The following is a 23038-nucleotide window of genomic DNA, read 5'->3' as shown; positions in this document are numbered from 1 at the left end:
TGGCTTTATATCATAGAATAATATGCAAGTATAAGGCATCTAAACAGCAATAGATCTCACCAAAGTGTAATTCTACAAGTTGAACCGGTGTAGGCGCAGAAAAAGGCACACATGCGCAATAAATTTGCGGTTTTGGCAAATTCTTGAGTGCGTCATCTTCAGTATTTACGTTATACATGTCTTTAGTTTTATGACTTTATCTCAAAAAGTACACTCTTGTCTCACAGGGCTTCATTATTATTATTATTATTATTATTATTATTATTATTATTATGTTAAGGCTGTGTCCAAAACTCTGTAAATATGTCAAAATATTTTTCTATTTCAGTAATACAAAAGCTATTGTATAGGGGATTCATTCAGATGTTGGCAACAGCAGAGTTGGGTTTATCCTGTTCAACCAAATAACAATGACTTCACATAGTTCAAATGATTAAATTCATTATTATAAACCCTAGTGGTCTATGTATTGTACTAAAATGCCCAAATCCCCGGTGGTGCCTGGACAGTCACATTATCTTTGGTCCATAGGAGAAATTTGTCCACATATTATACACTGTCGGTATATAAGGGCCATGATTATTATATTTCTAATATATCAGTTCATGCACTGCCAGGGAAATTCCCTTTCAGTCACAACAGTCCTGCTAATATCATAGAATAACCAAATTGTCTATTATTGTTTCCCAACTCTGGTAAAACTGTAAAATGTGCTGTTATGGCCAAACAGGCTGACAGGCATGCAGCAGTTTAAGCATGGCAATTAGCGCCACCCATAGGTTACAATGGATACTGCTTTTGATAGAAGGACGTATATCAGCCTCTACTCAAACAGTGAACTTTTTCTGCTTTTAATGCACAAAACAAATAGTGAATGAATGAATGAATGAGTAAATGAATGCATCTAAATCGTTATGACAACTTTATTTTGAATCAATTGAGAATAACATTGCAGTTGAAAAGAATTTTCATAGTTGATCATTATACTTTGTCATGTCAATATTTCAGACTAAACCTCAGCATTTGCAATTGACAAGAAATGGGTTTTTTTTTCTTCTAAAAAATAAAACATCCACACAAGCTGCAAAAAACAAAGAATAAAAAACAGTAAAATTAATCCTGACTGCATACTAGAGCTGAGGTCAACAAACACATTTTTCAAATTCTAAAAAAGCCTTATATTAAAAATGAGCTATGACAAATATATATATTCAACATTTATGTGTTAGAATAAGAAAATTAATCAATAATACTCTGCATCAAGTTTTATATTGAAACACCAAATCACCAAAAACTACAAACATTTAACAGATGGTTATATATAGGCAGAAGAAAAACAATTAGAAAAGCAAACTGCATAGGAACTGCTGGTGATAAGTAGTCTAGTTTCATAATTTTTCTATGCTGTGTATTAAAAGTGAGAATTGGAGCCATAAGTGGTACTGCTGGAAGAGAAGTTGTAGGTGTAAGTAGAGGAGTAATCCACACTGCCTCTACGAGATCCACTCCTGGAGCCAGCAAGGGAACCAGCCCTAGAGCCAGAGCGAGATCCTGGGTTAGAGACATTGTAAGGGCTGCTGATTCCCTTGGAGGAAATTGAAGAGGCCTGCAGCATCTTCATACCATTGCTTTCCTCCACCATGCAACTGTCCATGGCTTCCTTGTAGGAGATCTTCAGTTTTGTCTTCGGACAGGTGAGATTCTTCTGGTGGTTCCGTGTGTCCTGAAGCTTCTGGGCTCCCTGACCATCTAGCCAACTTTTGCGGATAGCCTCTTCAATGCCGATACGACGTCCAGTCCCAGGCTCTATCAGGCCTCCTGTCAGGTACTGAAACTCCAAAAATCTTTGGCCAGCTTCATAAGGCAGCCACGTCTCCTTCACTGCCTCTGCTGCAGACATCTTTCTTTTAGTCTTCACATCCTCAAAACCAAGAAAGGCTTTCTGGGCAGCCTTCAGTTTAGTGGCCATGTTTTCATCAATGATTCCCTGATGGACAGCATCCTGCAGCGACAGTCTCTCACCAGTGGCAGGGTTGATAATACCACCTGTGGATGCCTGGGCCTCAAGCAGTCTTTGCGCTGTAAGAGTGTCAACTATGCCTCTTCGGAGCCCTTCAGAGATAGTTATTTTCTCCAAGGTCTCTGTGTCAAATATAGCTGCCACAGGGCTCTGGTCATCGAACATCTCAGGGGGAGAAACAGTAATAGAAATACTGCTGAAGCGTTTACGGACGGTAGGAGAGGATGGTGCGGCAAGGGTAGGACTGCTACAGGTGACCATGTCATCAACATTGCTGGCTGCAATGCTCATCTCAGTGCTGCTGGTTCTGTTTGCAATTTGGTCAGCAAACTGGGTCAAGGTTAGCGTTCCAGCACGATACTGATCGAACGACTTCTGGTCAATGATACCATGTTCCAGGCAGTTCTTTATGTCATACTGGGTTCCTGTTTTTCTATCCACTACCACCAAACGTGAGCTGCCATCAGACCCCTTGATAGTTATTTCCTCCCACTCGCACTCCTGCTCTGACAAGTCCAGGAAAGTGTCAAAGTCAATTAGTTCCCGGTGATAGGCCTCCCTCACTGACATCTCCAGCCCAGTGTCTGGGTCAACAATCACAACCCGCCTCTTGCGAAGGACATTGGTACGGCTCTCCTCTGACTTCTGGGGCTTTTTCTTATCCTTGAGTGGCAGGAGTATTAGGCCTGTTTTGCTATCTGTGATGCACCTGTCCTTCAGCTGAAGATATGTCAGGTTGTCCTTAGTATTTGGGTCAAAGAAACCCTTTGTGTCATCTCCTTCATAAGATAGGATCTCATTCAGCTCCTTATCAAAATATCCCCTTTTATAGGCAACAGAGACATCAATACGGTGGCTCTCTTTGGGGTCAATAATCCCACCACTGGCAATTTGGGCCTCAAGAAGACGGATTCCGTGACCTCTCTCAATAAGATCTTTCTCAATAGCCTGGAAGAGGGAGATTGTGTTTCCTGTGGCTGGGTCTTTGTATCCAGTTACTGCCTTCTCTGCAGACAACAGCTTATTCTTAAACTCTTTTCCTACCAGACCTCTCTTTGTAGCCTCTTCTACTGGCAAAAAGACATTGTTGACTGGATCGACAACGAAGCCAGTAGCAGCTTGGGCCTCAAGAAGCTCCAGGGTGGTTCCTCTCATGAGCAGACCTTCCTTCAATGCCTGATAGAAAGGCAGTACTCGATCATTGGCCTCATCATAGAGACCTGCAATGCAAGTACTGCCATAGAGATAGGACTTCAGCCTGTCTTCAATTTCTCTGGTGGTGAGCTTGCCCTGGTTGAGTTTCTGCAAATCAGTTTCATCTAGTAGTTCAGACTTGACAAGCTCTGTAACAGTGACTTGACCACGGATACCCTTCACTGTCATTTGCTTTTCTGGACCACGGAGCAGAAGCAAGCCAGCAACTGGTTCCACTATACACTTCTTTCTAAGGTCATTGTAGCTTATCTTCTCTCCTGTCAATGGATCCAGGTAGCAGGCAGGTTTTTTGTTCAAAGCTCTGTAAAGCTCCTCGTCAATAAGATTGCGATCCAAGGCTAAGTCTTTTGGAAGGAACACACTCAGAACTGGGTCCAGTATGCCTCCAACAGACTCCTGAGCCTGAAGCAAACGGATAGCGGTGTCTTTGTCTATGCGGCCCTGTTTGCAAGCCTGACCCACAGATAACACTTTGCCAGTGTACGGATCTTTGAAGCCTGTGCTAGCTGCTTCAGCTGTCACCAACGTGTCTCTGTCTTCTGTGTCTACAATCCCCCTTGAACAGGCAGTATCCACAGGCATCTTCTCATTAAATGTGGGGTCCACTATGTAGCCTGTTGCTGCTTGAGCTTCGAGGAGCATGAGGGCACTCTCTGGGCTGAGAAGGTTCTTGTTTTTGGCTTCAGTGAATGGCATTTTCCCTTGAGAATCTGTAATCATGCCAGCAATGATGCCGGTACCCTTTAGACTAAGCTGGATGTCCACAGCTACCTCATCCACTGTCTTTCTTCCATTTAGGAGCTGGTCTAGAGTGGCTTTACTGATTATACCACAGTCACAAAGCTGGTGGGCTGTGACTTTGCGGCGCACTCCATCAAATATCAGCTTGGATGGCTCAATTGATGGGACCTTCTCATCTGTCTGGGTCTGCCTGCACACACAGCCGGGTTTCTGCTGCAGCCTCAGTATTTCTCTCTCAAGGGCATCTCTCTTGAGAGCCAGATCTGATGCTTCCTTTTCAGAGAGCAACAGACGGCTCTTGTACCTCTCCTCTACGCTCTTTAGCTCCCTCATGAGCCTCTCAATCTCATTCTTCAGGGAGAGCCTCTCTCGATCAGCCTTGTCTCTGTCCGATTCACACTGCCTAATCTTGGAGTCTCTCAGCTCATACTGGCTCTTCATGTGGTTGAAATCCTTGAGGATGGTATCCTTTTCATTCTGCAGCCGCTGTTTGTTGCGGAGCTCAGTCTCCAGTGAGATCTTGATGCGGGTGAACTCCTCTTCTAGGCGCTGATGACGGGTCTTGTCCTGCTCCAGCAATTTAAGCTTGGTTAGCAAACTGTCCCTCTCCAGCAGCAGTTCACTGTACTGACTTTGGGACTCTTGCACCACAATGGATGTCTGGTGAGAGATAAAGAAAAAACAAAATTATGTCCATGCAGGCAGAAATGGCAATAAGTGATGCATAGAGTAAAGAGCTTGAACTTAAATTAATTAATCATTCAGAGGAGTACACATGGCTTTCCTTAGCAGCATGTTGTACAAACTTATCAATCTATACAATGATTTAATTTGTGATTCATTTGATTTGAGGCCAAATGAATGCTCTTTAGAAATGTCAGTCAAGTTGTCAGTAGATATTGAACCAATTTATAATGTACATATGTAAAGAGACATCGTGTGTTGTATTTACTACAACAGTTAGTATGCAGTGATTAATGAAGGGAGTGTTATTATATGAGTTGCAAGTTCATTCACATTCTATGCAAATTAAAAGGAGGAGCAACATGATTATTAAGCAAACACATCTGTAAGTGAATTTCATGCAAAATATTTTCATGCTAAAATATTTCATCAGAACTGATATAACATTGCTATTTTTAAATCAGGGTGAGTGTTATTGCAGCTATCACAATTCATGCAAAAGCTGGAAAAGAACCTATTAATTGAATTATGTGAAGATGATCCTTCAATGCAACCAAAAATACCTCAAATGATTGCTTTTGGAATTTGTCTATTTCCAATTTAAGCTTTTCCCTCTCCTTGGTGAGGTCACTGATGAGAGCCTGGAGCTCCGATGTCCTCTTGGTGCTACTCTGAAGCTGGACATGCAAGGCTGAGATCTGAGTAGCGCTTTCTTCATCAATAGCATTTTTGCTAAGCTTCAGGGTATCTCTCTCCTGTCTAACTGCCCTCAGCTCCTCCTCCAACCGCAGTCTCTCCTTTGTCATGTTCTGTGTCAGAGTCTTAAGCTTTTCAATCTCTGTGGTGTACTCATTAAGTTGGCGGCTCTTCTCCTCAATGGTCTTATACAGGCTCTCATTGCGTTGGTTGAGCTCAAGAATTCGAGCCTGCTCCTGCTGGAGCTTCTGTTTGAGTGCCCTCAGTTCAGCTGTGACAGCTGCCAGTTCCTGCTTGGTGATTTTATGCTCCCTCAAGCTCTTGTCCAGAGCCTCCTGGAGGGCATTGAGATCGTGCTCATACTTCTTTCCGGAGTTGGAAGCCTCTACTTGGATAGATTTCAGTGTGCTAATTGTGGTGGTGTGCTCTCTGCAAGTATGTGTCATTCTCTCCAACTCTGCCTCTATTCTCTTTCGACGTGTGAATTCCTCCTGGGTTGCCTTCTTTTGCTTTTCCAACTCAGCTTCCATTCCATCCAGAGAGCACTGAAGTTCCCGGATGCGGCTCTGCAGCCTGGCAGAACTGTGCTCAGCCTTGGTTTTCTCACTGGTCTGCTTCTCCAGCTCTGTTCGGGTGATGTGGATCTCCTGCTCAGACACTTTCAGCTTGTTAACTGCCTCCAGATAGGAGGTGTTCTTTGATTTTAGCTCTGCCTCAACCTGCTTCAGATGACTGATTTCCAATTCTAGAGCTCTCCTCTTCTTCTCCTCCCCCTCCAGGTTAAATGTTAGCTTGCTGATCTGCCTGGACATTTCCTGGTTGTTTTTAGTGGCCTCCTTTATTTTGAGATCATCGTCCCCTCTCTGCTGCACAAGTGTTCTCAGCTGAACCTCCAATTCACTGCGAATCCTTGTCTCTTGTGTCACTGAGGCCCTCTGCTGGCTGGCCTCTTGCTCTGCTCTGTTTCTCTGATCTTCTGTGTGAGCAATGGACTGCCTCAGTCTCCTCAGCTCCTCCTCCATATCTCTCTTCTCAGCAGTGAGTCTGTCAACTTGCAGGCGCAGTTCTGCCACATCCTCTTCTTTCTGTTGTGAGGCCTTCAGGACCGTGGTCTTGGTAACGTGGATCTCTGTTTCATAAGTCTGCTTAAGTTGATTAACCTCCTGGGTACACTGTGTTCTTACCTTTGAAATCTCTGCTTCAGCGTTTCGTCGACGTGTGGCTTCCTCCTCTAGCAGTATCTTCATCCTCTCCAGTTCACGTTCCTTGTCCTTCACACTCTTTTCCAAGTCAATCTTGGTCCAGTTGAGTTCTTCCAGTTCCTTCTGTCTGCGACGAACAGCCGCCTCATACTCTTCTTGCTGGCTGTTGTAGCGTTCCTCTGCCAACCTTCTCTTCCTCTTTTCCTCATCCAGCTGGTATTTAATGCGCGTCAGCTGGTCATTAAGATCTTGAAGCTGGTTGTGTGTGCTGTCCAGGCTCTCCTTTGTAGCGTGAACTTGCATTACTGTGGTTCTTTTCACTTCTTCCATTGAAAGGAGCTGCTCTTTTGATTGCGAAAGCTCCAATTTGTAGCGAGACAACTCATCCTCCAGACACTTATTTTTCTGGTTGCAATCCTGGATGTCCTCCTTCAGACGTCTCAGTTCCTCCTCCAGCATCTCAATTTTGGTGTTCCTGATCTGAAGAGAGCAATGACAACAACAGAAAGAAAGAAACTGTCAAACAAGCCCATTTGTTAATTAATCTAATGTTTGCCTTAAACGACATTATACAAATCCAATACCTACCTTAAGCTCTTCCATGTTCTTCAGCAGCTCCCCTAGGAACTTGTAGTAGTCACTAGAGCGGGTAAGTAGCTCAATGTAGCGGGACTGGAGGTCAGCCGCCTGATGGAGTTAAAATTAGAGGATGAACACTGATGTCAAAGGTTCATGTGTTAATTACATACAAGTGAGATCTTTAAATGAAACATGCAATTAAGGGCTTAACCTTTAAATTGGTTGTATAACATGACCTCATAATACCATACAGAAATTACCATAGTTTAATTGATACTGATCAAACAGAAGATAAACATATAATAGAACTTGACGTTATAATAACTAAATTCTATTAACAATGTCTATTTGAAAATAGGTTGAGTGTGACTTAATGGAGAGACAGTACTCATACCTCTTGTCTAATCACAGAAGCAGGGGATTGGAGCATTGTTCTCATGATAGGTATGTTAAGCAGAGTTTCCAGGCCTGAAGTGTAGGAAGCCAGCTGCAGCTCATAGTCCTGAAAACACACAGCACAATATGTCATTGCTTTGTACCATACTTGCTTGTGCTCATCAACCTGGTAATATGTATGAAAATACTTTAAACTTAAAGACAACAGAGCACATTAATTGACGACTCACCTTTATGGAGGCGGCGCAGGCGTTTGCGTCTTTCTGCACATCCTCTACTTTCTCTTTCTTGCCTTTAATTTCAGTGTGAAGAGCCTGTGTAGTCAGCAAAAGTTGGGCATTCAAATCACTGATTTAATCTGACGTCAGACTGTCAGGCCTGTGCTTCTCCCAAGACATCTATCACTTCATTACACTTCATTAGTCAAATTCAGATATTGTTATTGGTAACAAAGAAGGAAGGACGTGCCTTCTGTTGGTTGAGGTGATCCATTAGAGTCTGGATGTCACTGAGCCTGGCCGACTGAAGCATGTCCTGGCGCTTCCTGGCATTGTCTATCCACTGTTCCAGGGAGGCGCTGGTCTGCTGATAATGATTCAGCTGTTTCTCCTGCTTCTCCAGGTCCCACACTCTGAAGAGGAAAGAGTGGGAGAAAGAGGACGGGATGAAAGGATTATTTTTAGTGTTGTTCCCAGCAATGACAAATGGAGGATATGGAGAAATATTCACCGGTGTGGAAGAAGTGTGTGCACATGTACAGAGTATCCTACCTGCTATCAATCTGGGTTTGGATGCGGCGCCAGCGATCAGACATCTGACCCACCAGCTCCGTGTACTTGGACAAGTCCACGTCACACTTGTGGTAGGGCTCAGAGATTTGATTATTCCAGTGCACTGCTTTACTCAACTCCGACTCCATAGCCGTCAGCAGGTCTCTTTTTTGCTCCAGATCAAATTTCATTTGCTTTGATAGAGAATGACAAAGTAAATTTACATTTTAAATGTAATCAAATTTATAGCCACACATCCTATTGAAATCTCACTGACATCGAGAGTTGGGTTTTGCATTAATGTACAAAAATCATGCTTTGATTTATCATGCAAGTAATTAAAAAATAAAAATTCCTATTTGGTTATTTTTATCAATAAGCACTGACTATTTCCAATTAGTCACTTTGTTGTATTTGTCCCACCGTAGTTTCATAATAAACCAAAAAAGGTTTAGACTTCTGTGATAACAGAAAACATCTCTAACACCGTGTTTTTGCTGTTGCTTCAGAATAGCATCTCATTCTCAGTCAGTCAACATTCCCGCTTGCATCTGACACCCAAAGGCATTTTGGGGACACACTGTTTGCAGTTAAATAATGCTATCATTCCAGTTTTCACTGCAGTTATCAGCTAGTCCAAACACAGTTTTATTACCTACCAACGTACAACACCAAACAGATAAAGTTACTGCAGAGGTTATCATTGATAATTAGCCTTAATCTAAGGTTAGCTAAGTTAGGTAACATTACATGACCATTTATGAACTGGACTTTGCTTTTTTGGGTGTGACTTTTTTTTTACTGTGTCATCACCATTCATATCTGCATAACCAATTTGATATGATATTTAAATAAAGCAATAGCACAAAATTAAGAAACAACATTAAAAGTACAAGTCCTGCATTGAAAAGTATTACTGAAGACAAAGTATAATTTGCAAACGTATCAGAAGTGAAAGTACTGATAATGCAAAAAAAAAGGCCATTACATACTGCTGAACTATTTCCCTCTGAACTGTAGTGAAGCAGAAGTATAAAGTAGGATAAAATAGAAATACTTACAAGAACCCCAAACTTGTACTCAAGTACAGCACTTGAGTAAATGTACTTTGTTACTTTCCACAAAGACGATTCAATGAGTCTAACTAATTAATTCTAGGTATCATTGATCTACACTGGTGTACATCTATTTTCAAACTTAATATGGAAAGTGTGTCAAACCTTAAGTGTGCTCCGATAGTTCTGCAACTCTCGCAGGTCCAGAGAGGAGGTATCCTTCTCCGTCAGCCGGGCCTCGTGGACTTTAATGATATCTTCGACCTGCATGAGGTTCTGAAGCAAAGCCTGAAGAGCTGACAGCCTGTTAAAGACACACAGCCATTACATTTCATGGGAAAAGGTGATTTTACTCAACAGTCAGTAAAGCTGTATGTTGCTTCTGGTCCCAGTGCTTGCTTTATTTTGCGCAGTACTTACTCAAACCTTGTGGGATGAATAACAAGAGGATGTGTCCAGATAAAAATAATGTACCTTTGAGTATAGGCTGAGTAGAGACCCTGCAGGCCTCCCAGTTTTTGGTTGATGATTTCCAGTTCAGAGTGGAGGAACTTGGCTTGCTCGGAGTCTGGAGGTATCCCTTCCAGCTGCTTTATGATCTTTTCTCTCAGTCGCAGGTACTCGTCATGAATCGAATCCAGATCTTGGTGCACATCCTGGATATAAATATGCGATAATTAGTTAAATCTAGCACAATTAGTTGTATCTCACTGTGTTTTAATGCTCTCTATGAAATGCAGTGGTACTTTCCTTGTGGTAAACTGTACACAGAGGAATTCTGCATATTTACATTGTATTCCATCTATACTTAATGAATTTTGAGTTGGTTTTGTAGCAAAAAAAACTCATTTTTAGTAAGAACAAGTCATGGAAATTGACATACCTGCATCCTCTGGATGTGCACGGAGCACTCGTACACACTGTTCTCACCCAGGGGAATGTGGAGATGACTGGTGAGACCGGACTCAGCCAGCTCCAGCCTGCGTCGAATTTCCTGCAGACTAGTGAGCAGGTTAAGGCTGAGGGTAGAACTGGGTGGCTTGGAAGTCAAAGGCTTGGTGGTGCACAGTTTTGCGGGCTCAGGCTTAACCTCTTCAGTCCCTACTGCTGGAAATTTTTGGAGAATATTAGTTTATAGTGGGGAAAAAACAGCACTATACTTGCAAATCTAATGGGCAAACAATTTAGGGATAAGGTGGAGATGTTGTACACTCACTGTAAGTAGGCAGCTGGATAATCAGGGTGTCATAGTGAGTCTGAGCTTTATCAAAGTGGCCCTGGATAATTTTCTTGTCCTCATCTCCGAACAGCTCAGAACCTTGGCTGTTACGCTGGAACTCTTGGTAGTGAGTCTCCAGTCTTTTGATGATACTGCGGTACTCCTCAGGACGCATCTTAGACAGCTGCAAGACAGCGGAGAGGAGTCAGGTTAGATAAAAGATGTAAACTCTTTCAGACAAGATGGAAACTGAATCAAATTCAGGCATGAAAACAGTAAAACTAATAAGTGAATTGCAATCGCTGTGATCTCTTACCATGCTGAGGGTGAGGGAGTTGATGTAATTGATGTCTTTGAGGCAATATTGCCACGAGATGAGACTCTTGATATTGATGTAGAGCTGGTTCCAGATGCTCATGATGGCTTCGTAATACTGCTCATTCCTAGGTAACAGCACAAGCCATTAATCACTCAAAAAGTCCAATTATATCACACCTTGCTCTAAACACTACATGATAAATAGGGGGGTTTAATCAAACACACAAAAATTAGATTTACATGGTGTTTTAACAGAATGATGACTATTTGCTCCTTTTTGGGTTTAAGAATATATAAAAACCTTTTGGAATCCATCACTTAATCTCAAATAACAAAATATGTGTTACCAAGACAAAAGGAAGGCTGTTTTCCAGTGTTTCTTACTTGTTGGCGAGGCCGATACTGAGCGGGTTTGGTGGGGGGATCAGCAGACACACGGAGGGAATCAGCATGTCCAGACCTCCAGGTCCTGTCACGAGCCACTTGCTGCGCTGCGAGTTATCCTTCAGGATGCCCTCATTCCCTTTCAAGATTCCTTTCTGAAGCACGAAATGGAGGATAAAACAGAGGAGGCACTGAATTATACTGGTGATATTTCACTTCATACTTTGTGCCTGCTTGTGTGTGTGCGTGTGTGTGTGTGTGTGTGTGTGTGTGTGTGTGTGTGTGTTTGTGTTTGTGAGAGAGAGAGAGCATATATCCTACCTGCTCTTGTTTAAAGTCACATAAGGCCTGAACCATTACGGGGCTGCTGCTCTTCTCCTCGGGGTTGCGAGGCTTCAGTCTGACAATGGTTTTAGATTTGTTGACCAGACTCTGGACCTGCCTCTTATTCTCCACAATTCGCTCCTTCTCTTTCTGTGAACATGCAAAAGTCACAGTTTTTACCTCAGCCTGTGTGCACTGCAAGTATCATTTAAAGTTGAAGACTCTACACTGATCAGCTGCCGGGCTGTGGGCCACATTGGGCCGGTCAAAGCTTCCCATCTGGCCTGCAGAATATTAATGACTTCAGAAAATTCACACACCTAATGTTGCTCATCAGTATAAGAGGCCCAGTCCATCCTAAGATCATCAATTAGTTTCCCAACCCCCGGCAATGAACCACAAATACGGCTGATGACCCCTGACCTACACCACATATGCATTCCATGTACTCTCTTACAAACTGGCCTAACCCGTTCACCAAACAGGTAAACTGTTGACACCCATGTCAGTCAACAATAATAATGATACCTCCAGATTCTTCAGGAGCTCAGTGAGGCTTTCCAGAGGGGTGTTCTTGTCGCAGGTGAACTTGCTCCGGATAGTCTCATGCTCCTTCTGCAGCTTGGCGTAAGTCTCATTGGCCTCCTTGAAAAACTGATGATGGAAGCAAAAAAAAAAAAACCTTGATCAGTGTTCACATGAATAAATACAGGGTTCTATTTTCACTGAGAGCAGGACTGAGCTCTAACCTGGCTGTAGGCAGCATTCTCCTTCAAATGAACGTGGATACACTTGGTGATCTGGAGAAGCCAGCTCCACTGGGTCTGCAAGGTGTCCATGTAGGCCTGTGGGCGCACATAGAGGCATCAGCACAAAGCCACTGAATACTTTGCTGTGTAAGTCAGGTAAAACACCCAGGAAATGCCTTACTTGAATCTTATCTGAGGCAGGATGGTTGTTGTTCACGAGGCCATCTGCTTTCACCTTCAGCTTGTTCAGCTCCTTCTCTTTCTCCTCAAGGTCTCTCATCATCCCCTATCAGGAGAACACATAGTAAGGAAGGAACCCGAAAAGCTAGACTGTGTCTGAGAGCCAGCATACCAAACATAAGATTTTAATGGTAACAGAAATAAAAACACATCATGTCTTAAAGGAACAGTCACAACAATTAACTGAGACAGAAACATCCAACCAGGAGAGGAGTTCAGCCTTACTGAGTAGCTCTCTTGCTTCCTTGGGATATACTGGTCGATGTTCTTGTCTCCCCAGTCGAACACGAGTTCCTCCTCCTCCCTCTCATTCACCCACATGATGGCTCGGGAGATCTCCTCGATGATGCTCTGAAGCTCACGCAGCTGACTCACGCGGTTGTGGGACATTTTCTGAGACAGACACATGGTAAATCTATGAAAATCATACAATATAACAAAAATGGCAAGACATGATGTTGCTGATTATGACAAACTTGTAAACGTTTTTGTAAAACAGTTCTACCTGCAGACTGTCCCACTCCTGATCCAGGATGGAGAGGTTGTACCTGTCGCCTTTGGAGTTCTAAACATAAAAGAGATTTTTTTAGGCTGTTGTACACATGATGCATAGATGACCACCTTCCTTAACAAGCACACTATTTAAAGAATAAACATTAGGCTAAAACAGTCCAAGAGCACTTACCAGTTCATCTCTGGCACGGTCTACTTCCTGGCTCCTCTGAAGAGAGCTGTGGGTTTTGCTGTGGGTCATGATTTGTTTTTCTATGGTGGCGGAGTCATCTCCCCATGAAGCTGTCTCAATCATGCGCTACAAGATGCAGAATCACAGTTTATTAATTGCTACGCACAATTACAACCACAAAATCAAACACAGTTAAAGGAATATCGCATATTTTATGGAACATTCAAACATTCAAATGTACAAATTTTAAAGAATAAGCTCCTATTATTCCTTATATAGTCAGACCAAAACCAACGATGCCTAATCCGTCTCTCAAAGCTTTCAGCCCCCCCCCCCCCCCCCCGTCTGTGGCACTAGGGCCAAGCACATTCGCTCCTACAGGAGACATAAATCTTTAAAAACAGGTCACAAACATATTGTTTCATTTTAAAAATTAAGCTGTAGCATTGGGTGTTTTATTATTATTATGTGGAATTAACTCAAAATAGCCCATGTTCGTTGTAGAGAAGGAACATGTCAACCAGTGGCTCATCAAAAAAAAAAAAAAATCAATATAAATAAATACTCCCACATTCATTGATCCTTTCACTTTTTTTTTTTTACAATAAGACAAAAATAGAGTGAGCCATCTTTATTGCTGTCTATTCTTCCTGCTATTACAATTCCTCCACCTTCACTCTATGTCCTTCCCCTCTTTGCCCTCTAGGTGTCAGCCCATCATCATTAAGTGCATTGTTAAACAGGAAACTATCTCAACTATTCCCCCCCTGTTCGCAGCCCTCAGCTTTGATAAGAGCCCTGCCCGTAAACCGACTTCAGCCAGTCTCTGCTCATTACTTGCATTTTTGTCCCTCCCTCCTCCCTCTGGGCTTTTGTTCTCTCACCACTCCCTTTTCCTTCAAGATTACTTGGCTGATGTTTCACACAACATGAGCGACTGCACAGCTTATGTCCAGAGTAGAAAGGTCAATAAGTTACACATTGGACTTTAGGTAAAACGGCTAAAAGCATGACCTTCAAGTAGCACATAGTAGACATAGAGAGTAGGTAAAAATGGCATCTGTCGGTCAACAGGTGATCTGTTCCCAGTTTGGAGTTTGACAAAAGGCAATAAAGAACAAAGATTGAGACACAAAAACAAGTGAAGAAATGTTTCTGTGTTTGATGACGTGGGGAAAAATGAATGACGGAATATAGAGGGTGAGGCTTGAAGTGGTGACAGAAAGACAGGGTGTGTGTTTAGGTTGGGTGGGAGGGTCGGGGAGGAAGAGAGTCGAAGGGCGTTTTCCCATGAGCGTGTTAGAGAACTGCCCTGTCCTGCAACAACTGACTCAGTGGAGAGTGTCAGATTTCACACTCCTTTACTTTACTTTTCTTTCTGCCTCCACAGCGTCTTTATCTGCCTCCCTCTCCCCCCCTCTACCTCTCCCCTGCTCTCCCCTCTCTCACCGGCTTCTTTCTCAAATGGCAGAGCTCTGTCCTCTCCTTTGTTTCAAACCTCCTGCACCTCTACTGGCCTCCTTCACTCCGGTATCGGGTTCTGGCGGCGTGTCCAGATGGTTTTAGTTACAGCAGGTCAGAATAAGTGATAGGGTAAGTGCATCCCCTCCTCCCTCCCTCCCTCCCTCCCTCCCTCCCTCCTTCCACTTAAAATACAGTGCACACTCATGCACACACATGCAGGTGCAGCTATTCTCACCGCTCAAACCATTGTGGATGATCTTAGAACGTGTCAGATGAGCACAATTACACTGGTAACAATTCCCTATTATCACGTCATGATTGTCCCAATTAGTATTTACAATTACAGATATAAAGAAAATGAACGATTCATGAGAATCAACATATAATTACCATACTGTGATGCACGTCAATGAAGGAAAAAGATTCTCATATTGATTTCAAACTAATCACCCGTCTTTGCTGTGTTTTTTACCATGTTCTTCTTCTGTGAAGTAGCTCACCTTCTGCTGGGCAATCCAGCCCATGGCATCGTTAAAGAACCTGCCCCCGTCAAGGGAGCCCACACTGCCCCTGTTTCGTCTTGTGGTCATTCCACCGAGTAATTGTTGTTGCATAGCAGCATGCATGTGCTGGAACTGTTCTAAACTGTAGAGTTGGACAAAAAAGGAGAATACTTGGTGAATCATGCGAGGGCACACTCAGCACTCAACTTCAAAGGGCTCAGCTGGACAAATCCAGCTCAGTAAGAAGGAGGTTCAGAAGGTATTTAACGCTTTCTCTGCACAAAGTTTAGTCAAGCTATAAAATGAAATTCAGACGTTGCTCAAATACTAGCATATTTTACTCCTTTATCGCCAGCTATCTATGTTAAGCTGCAGGCAGGATTACTTAAATGTGTGCACACAGTCATGAGTGAAAATGCAAACAAGCAAAGACGGCACTCAAACTCACACATCCGCACTTTGCAAAGGCACACACACACACCTACACACACTATACACTGTCTTACTTTCTGAAGATGTCAGTATGTACACGCATTTGCTGCAGCTCTCTGCCACAGAGGCTCATCTGATCCATGGTTTCTGCAGCCATGGCCAACAGCTTGTCTGCCTCCATGGCTGGACCCCCCTATAAAAATCACACAGTGATGAATTCTGCTTCACTCTGCCGATGACATTATCTGCTTTTTCAGTCACATCCTGCCACATATCTCATACAGCATCATCAGCATGTTGATGTGTAAACAGAAAACATTTTAACGAAGTCAACAAAATGGCAGCCTTGAGCTAATGTGTTTATAGAAATGCCACTTCACGGCCAAACTAAGCAGGCAATTTTCTTCCTGGTCTACTTGTGCTTTCGCAGTGAACACTTGAGATCGGCATTGTTCGGTCTAATCCGAGCGCTTCACTTACGGTGTGGAGAATCATCTTCGCTCGCTGCAGGTACTCTTGACACTGGCTTGTCAGGAACATAGATTTTTGCTGAATAGCCTGCACACTGCACATGAGAGAAGACAAACAATACACTTTCAGACCTTGTACTGCAGCTTTGAATAATATCAATGTGAAAGGCATAATAAAAAAGACACAGAGCGAGCTGTGCATTTTAAGTAGTGGGACACTGATTTATCAGTGGGCTGATTATTCGAGCCCATGTCTGGCATTTTGAGATAATATACATTGGCTAATGGCTGCGCTCGTGAGACTGTCTGCAGACTGAGAGACAATACACACTTTTTATTTTCAAATATGTTTCCCTGCTCTGTGGGTGCGACTGTGTGCACCCGCACTGTTGATTTTTTTATGTATTTACGACAATTCTTCTCTCTCAGATCCACGAGACGCTGCTGTCTGCTGATAAATGATGTTAAGTGCACTGAAACTTTTTCATTCATTCAAACAGCTTAGTTTTTATTGGCTATCTGTGGACACTAATGGCTGACGCTTGTTTTATTTAGATGAAGTGCACTGCAGTGAGTGCAGATCTACTCAAGCAAACAGAGACAATGTAGACAATAACATTAGTGTTAAATAAATACTCATTGAAGCTCAGCAATTGTGTGTCACTTGTTAATATAACATAATAACACAATACTGTTGTCATATATTGGTCATCGGCCCCCTGCTGTTTAAATAACAGCAGTGGAACTGGTCACTATACAGATGTACAGCTAGCTTCATGTGGGAGAAGATCACTGAGAAACATACAATGAAGCATGTCATCAATGGAATGCCGCTTTTATAAGCTTTTGAAAAGCATTTTGAAGATGGATGTTGTTAATACAGTTAACAGGTTGCGAAATTGTGACAAACATCTGCAAATCATCACTGAAGTTCATAGAAACTGAAATTAAAACTGAAAATATCAGATGCAGCTTTCAACAACAACGTGCAAACATCGAAGAAAGAACAATTTCTGAAGTGAACTTGTGTTCTTCTCAAAACACACACACACACACACACACACACACACACACACACAGTCCCATTCATTGTTTTTATGAGTCTGGCTGTGCAGGACATGGAAATGAGTCACCAAAGGGTCAATGATACAAAACAAACTGACCAACTGCTGTCTGCTCCCCCGTCCACTGAAAAACACCCTGCATTTTTACTTTCACCTTTGTTGACCAGGAGGTAGACATTTAAAGAGAAACTATAAAAGCGGGGACAGTTGGAAAAGCTCTGGCACAGACAGACACGAAACACTGACATCATGATGTATGATGGTAGTGGGAGGACATTCAAGAGGCGTGTGTGTGTGTGTGTGTGTGTGTGTGTGTGTGTGTTATAATAGGCAACACAGAGAAATGAGATTATTTACATACACAAGCTACACAAACAAATCAAACAATGTTGCTTTTGACAGAGAGGTCACAACCTGGGCCCCATGTGAGCTGATGAGGTAACGGTTTTATGTTCTTGGAGGAACAATCATGTTCTACAGCATTCATAGACTTTATGTTAAGCGCTTGATGGCATTTTTCTTATTTGTGCTGTTAATAAAACTCCTCTAAAACATCTCCAAATTCCTCCTTATGGCTTTTGCTCGAGCGCCCCAGACATAATCCTCCTCAGACTCCCTCATAAATTGCACTTCGCGGTCTGAACTTCAGCCAGCACACCGCCCTCCTCCTTCACTTTGCTGCCTTCCCTGCGGACATTTTGTGCAGGTACATTTCAGAGCTAATTGAATTTAAAAGCAACAGGTGATCTCAAACTTCTTACCTTATTCCACCACCTCCACCTCCGCCTCCGCCCATGCTGACTTGGATTTTCTGTCCCCCGTGCCCCCCGCCGTGCATGGAGGACCTGGTGAAGCTGGAGCTGTAGGTGAATCCTCCGCCGTCTCCTGCTTGGTAATCCCCCGGGAAGCCGCCGACGTACGGGTCGTTCCTGAAGCCCAAACTCGCCAAATCCGGTCGCGAAGAACTTCTCTGGCCGATGGTGGCCAGCTTTGAAGTGGAACCGTGCATACTCATGTTTGCGCACTCGTTTTGTGTTTAGAAAAAGCGGGTTTTGATCGCTCCTCCGCTCGGCAGGCCGGACAGAGGACACACTCTCCCTTCGCCGTCCCCTGTTGCGCAGATAATGGACTGCTGTGAATAGACGGAAGCTGGTCGCTTTTGGACAGAAACCACACCTTGCTGTGTTTATGAAACACTCCTGCACTCGCTCGCCTGTGTGGGAAGATTAGCTCTGGCTCTGTCATTTCGTTGTGCTGAATTCATGAAGAACTCATGATGCAATCTTCATTTTGAATTATGATGAATCACAGAATGTGTTTAACCTGCTATGACAAACAGCGCCGGGGAAGTTTGAGGTGCTTGGTACAAATGAACAGCAGTAGGTGAAGGATTCAGATCCTTTACTCATAGAAAAAGTTTTAATACAGCTGTAAAAATACTCCTCTGCGGGTAACAGTACTGCATTCAAAACTTCACGTCAGTAAAAGTGTGTATATCAGCAAAGTATGAAAAGTAAAAGTCATTCAGCAGTCAAATGCTCCCTGTCAGTGTGTCTCTCTTATATCTGCATTCATGTGTATGTTGCATTTGAGCTCATTTTAACTACTTTATATACTGTTGGGTAGTTTAATCTGCAGTAAAGCATCAGACTGTAAAATCAACATTGTTTGTAGAATCACTGCCCTGTAAGAAAAACATTTTTTTTCTAAAAAGGCAACTTTTCATGAGCTCAGACAAAGAGCCCATTTTCAGCTTTGTGACAAGATAATCCAAGAGGGATTTTAAATTGTAGGAACAAGTAGGAACATTTTCTCAACCCATAAAGGAACACACAACATTTTGTTGGTTTTCACTGGACAAGAAAGATATGAAAAATGTAATCTGTAAAGTAACTCGGAACTAAAGCTGTCAGACAAATGTGGTGGAGTAAAAAGTGGAATATTTGCCTCTGAGATGTAGTGGAGCTGAGAGCAAAGTACAAATATATATATATATGTAAATACAGTTCTTGAGTAAATGTACTTAGTTACAGTCCACTAGTGCAAATGAAGGCAAGCCTCTGCCGTCGTGACAAGTACACAGTTTGTAATGTCTGAGATGTTGAATCATCTCTGTGGTAAATTGGAGACACTGCACTGGGTTGATTTTATTGTAAGGTGTCCCTCATATTTTGTGAAATCTATAATTGGAGTGAATTGATTTATAGCCTGCAGTGTTTGGAAAAACTGCACAATTATGCATTTTTCTGTTATGATTTTCCATTGATTGATTCTGCTTTATATTTTAATAGCTGCTTTACCATCTGGCAAAGGGACAAAATAAAACTCATTGTTAATTCAGCTGACACCCCCCTGTCATTTCAGGGATCCGTAGGGCCACACTGAACCACAGTCACATGCGTGATACGCGTCATGATTTCTTTTTAGATTTGGGTTGCATGTACGTTTCTGGTTCATTTGCTCGCTCCTTTACCCCCTCTGTCATAAATCAGGATCTGGATGTGTTTAAAGCCTGGCAAGTCATGGTGCCATATATCCAGTTGACAAGAATGAAACACACAACACATTTAATTCCCAGAGGAGCGAGCAGAGATAGTGGTTGTGCAAAGAATTTGTCGTCCCGGGGTCAACATTCTTGTGGTCAAAAGGATCCCATTTGAGAGCAGTTGTGTGTAGCCGCTCATAGTCGAGCTCACAGAGTGCATTTTGTATGTTTTATTTGCCTCACTCTGTCTCTACTGCTCTACTATCTCACCATTCCTCTGCACGCACAGCACGCCACAGGTAGGCGTGGCTGAGGTCTGAAAAGTGAAAGGGTGTGAAAATGGTGAGGAGTCAGCAGGGAGGGTCACATACCAGGGGTCAGCGTGAGGCAGTGTTGAGTTAGAAAAAAAAAAAAAATGTGAAAAGTAGAAGAGTAAACAGTTACTGGGGGTGATTTCATTTCCTTGTTATGTTAAATGAGATAAGTGGCAAAGACAGATGATAGAAATGAGGGAAAGGTATAAAAGACATATCAGCAGTAATTACCATAAAAGGCCTGAAGTGCTACTCTCCCATAATAAAGTCTTACAGCCTTTGTGACATACATAGTTGGCTTTCTGACAGACATATTGTGCCCTCTGGTGTTTTCGCCCTGTGCTATAGCCATTGAACACACACAAATACCAGAAGACACATGAGTGAGCAGACAGGCGGAAAGCGAGAGGCAGGAGGGGAGGGAGGCACGAACTGATCTGATGATTGTGAAACCAACGCCCCGAACTGGGATCTTCAAACCATTTAAGCGTTATTATCTCTTTCTTTTTCACATTCAGACTTCTTGAATGCTCATATTTGAATAACTTGGCGTGACTTGTCTGTCCTATCATCTATTATAATGACAATTTGTTGAAAGGCCAGCCTCACATGCTGAACACACCCACCCAAAAGACAACACCCTCTTTCCAACAAGGCTCAGGTGGGTTTGCGTCAAGTGTTTGCTTTGTTTTACCCCCCCCCCCCCCCAACAAAAGACACTGCAAGACTGAACGTGCAAAAAGTTTCCAAGCTTCAGTCTAATAACAGCTCTTATGCCAAAGGACCCAGACTGAACAGCAGGACATTGAACCTCGCTGTGCTGTATAATGAGATATTGAAGATTAATTGAAACCAGGTCATTAAAAGCTGTCAAAGAGAGAGTTTAGCCTTATTTTAGAAAAATCCTCAGAGTCATTTTCTGAGAGTGTTGTAAGGGGCGTTTTTTCCCACAGTCTGCTGGTCTTTGCATGTACATGTTTTTTTTTTTTTTAACAAGATACTAATCTTTCTGGGAGATCTGAGTTTCAGGGCAGTCACCATAAGGTGTGGCTAATGCTGCAGGGATGGCTCATTTTTGTCAGATTTAGCGATATTCATTTGTCATTTACTGGAGCCACCCTCTGGCTTATCCTCCTTTATCCTTAATGCCCCTCTTTGAGCCATATTTTCTGTTTGACATTCAGATGTGCACGGGGCCTTGTGAGGAGAAAGTGTACGTTTTGCTAACTGTCTCTTCAGCTGGGGGTGTAAATATTTAACTTAGTGTTTGCTTTCTCCAGTGCAGCTCACTCACTGCTACTTTTCATGGTTGCCAAGAGGAGATTTTGTTGCAATGGTGAATTTGTCACTCACTTTGTGTTACCCACACCAAACTGACATCTGGAATATTAATCTCAAAACGACTCACGCTAAGACGCCTGTCTTAAGGGAAGATGAATACGATTAATCAGAAACAATGCAAGTGCAACGGCAGGTTAACTCTCACAGCTTATGTCTGATGATTCACAATGACTGTGAGACCTGCTGACACTTGTAACACACGTGTGAAATCATTTCCAGACACCAGCGGTGACATCATTCACTGACTAAACTGTGAAAAAAAAAAAAAAAGCCTGACAGCTGGTTTATTAGCTCGCAGGGACAATTAACATTGTCTCGCTTATTAATGTTGTGTCCTGATCTGAGTTTCTCCAGCAGCCTGTTAACGTACAGATGGCTCCTCAGACTTTCCACTGCTTCACACAACAATGCTTCACAGGACCGTCACCGGTTCTGTCATTACCTTCAGCACATGTAAAACAAAGTAAATGTATTTAAGTTTTTAATAACTATTTTACTTTTCATGTCTTTGTAATCCTGTAGTTTCACTGCAGAAGGCTTTCAAATTACTCACTGCAGTGTGGAAGCTCAGGCACACCTCTGGATTTTGATTCTGCTTTACAATTCATGTGAAACCAGCCGGCTTATGACACACAGACAGACAGACAGATAGCACGACACACACACACACACACTGACTCATAGCAACGTCTAAGGGCGGATCCCGGACACACCTGAATTAGTTGCTAGGGAGGGTAACAAGCAGGTTTGAATGAATGATAAACAGCACAGATATACGGCACAACGGTCGACTGGTTTCTGTTGGCACACAGCCACGTGATAAATTCTGTACACAGTGCAATACAAAGCATTGTCTGGGTGTCTGCTGATTTGTAATGTGTTTTTATTTTTGCCATTAAGAAAGTAGAGCTGCAGGCAGAAGAAAGTGAACCAGCTTATTTCGTAAAAAGCTATTTACAATCCATTCACTAGCTGCTGCACAGCACACTGAGAGGTACATCATTTGTATCTAACAGCCTCATTTTACAGAAAAGCTGTCATTTATTAGAATCTCAAACCTGCGAAACGGTCAAAGGAAATGCCCACCGCATCTATATCTCACCAACACCTGCTACAATGTCAACAATCTGCAAAACACAAAACATATGAAACTGCTTATGTTGCATTATTGCTGACAGACAAAAGGCAGCGACGGACGAGAAGTGTTGTTTCTGCAGTTTGACAGCAGGGGTCACCAGTGTGTAACAAGACACAACAAGACACTGCACGCCCTTAGTGTGCGCTGGGGGCCCTTTAGTCGTCAATCCAGGGGCCGCTCAGGATCTGTAATGCTTGCTATACATGCACTAATGCCCGACAGCTCAGTTAATTCTTAAAATGTATGTCAAACGTGAAATAAGCTGGGGTCACAGCAAGGTCTGCTCCAATGTAATATGTCACAATTGTCGGCTATTATTAAAACAATATAATTAGAAAAAAAAAAGAGAAGAATTACAGTTCAAATAGTCTAAATACATAAATAAAATAAAATGTCTTTATTTGCAGGAGCAAATAAAAATTTAATCTGCATGATTCAACGCCTTCAGTGAAAAAAAAGAGTACGTATTAGCACATTATGGCCAGAAGGGTGAGGCATTGCTAAACTTAATGTTCTGTAGATGAGGAGGAGTTTACTGTCACATGATCAG

At 42.7% G+C, this 23038-nt stretch overlaps 1 protein-coding gene across 3 annotated transcripts; it reads right to left on the bottom strand.

Moving 5' to 3' along the window:
* Window positions 1-906: 906 nt before the first annotated feature.
* Window positions 907-18355, bottom strand: dspa (desmoplakin a). 3 transcript variants are annotated; one of them, XM_076745018.1, is made up of 24 exons: window positions 17972-18355; window positions 16157-16241; window positions 15751-15869; window positions 15242-15386; window positions 13278-13403; window positions 13098-13157; window positions 12818-12985; window positions 12534-12638; window positions 12353-12448; window positions 12132-12257; window positions 11601-11753; window positions 11280-11434; window positions 10894-11020; window positions 10575-10761; window positions 10242-10462; window positions 9833-10014; window positions 9524-9662; window positions 8304-8497; window positions 8002-8164; window positions 7764-7847; window positions 7532-7639; window positions 7147-7245; window positions 5224-7038; window positions 907-4636 (listed from the first exon to the last, which is right to left on the bottom strand). In XM_076745018.1, exons 1-24 carry the CDS (start codon window positions 18223-18225, stop codon window positions 1412-1414), a joined length of 8136 nt encoding a protein of 2711 aa, XP_076601133.1. In that variant the 5' UTR covers window positions 18226-18355; the 3' UTR covers window positions 907-1411. The 3 variants fall into 3 exon arrangements, with proteins under 3 accessions (XP_076601133.1, XP_076601132.1, XP_076601134.1); XM_076745017.1 differs by having other exon boundaries at window positions 10242-10465; window positions 17972-18354; XM_076745019.1 differs by having other exon boundaries at window positions 6541-7038; window positions 10242-10465; window positions 17972-18350.
* Window positions 18356-23038: the final 4683 nt, after the last annotated feature.

This window comes from Chaetodon auriga, chromosome 12 (genome assembly GCF_051107435.1).
Source record: "Chaetodon auriga isolate fChaAug3 chromosome 12, fChaAug3.hap1, whole genome shotgun sequence".
In the NCBI taxonomy this organism is placed as follows: Eukaryota; Metazoa; Chordata; class Actinopteri; order Chaetodontiformes; family Chaetodontidae; genus Chaetodon; species Chaetodon auriga.
Note: the sequence above shows the minus strand (reverse complement) of the source record. Positions and strands in the feature narration are given on the sequence as shown.

Coding starts and splice junctions, on each gene's coding strand:
- dspa (XM_076745017.1), bottom strand. CDS start 18,225: ATGAGTATGCACGGTTCCACTTCAAAGCTGGCCACCATCGGCCAGAGA. Junction 9,663..9,832: donor TACTCAGCCTATACTCAAAG/GTACATTATTTT, acceptor TGTCTTTAACAG/GCTGTCAGCTCTTCAGGCTT. Junction 8,165..8,303: donor CAAACCCAGATTGATAGCAG/GTAGGATACTCT, acceptor TTTCCTCTTCAG/AGTGTGGGACCTGGAGAAGC.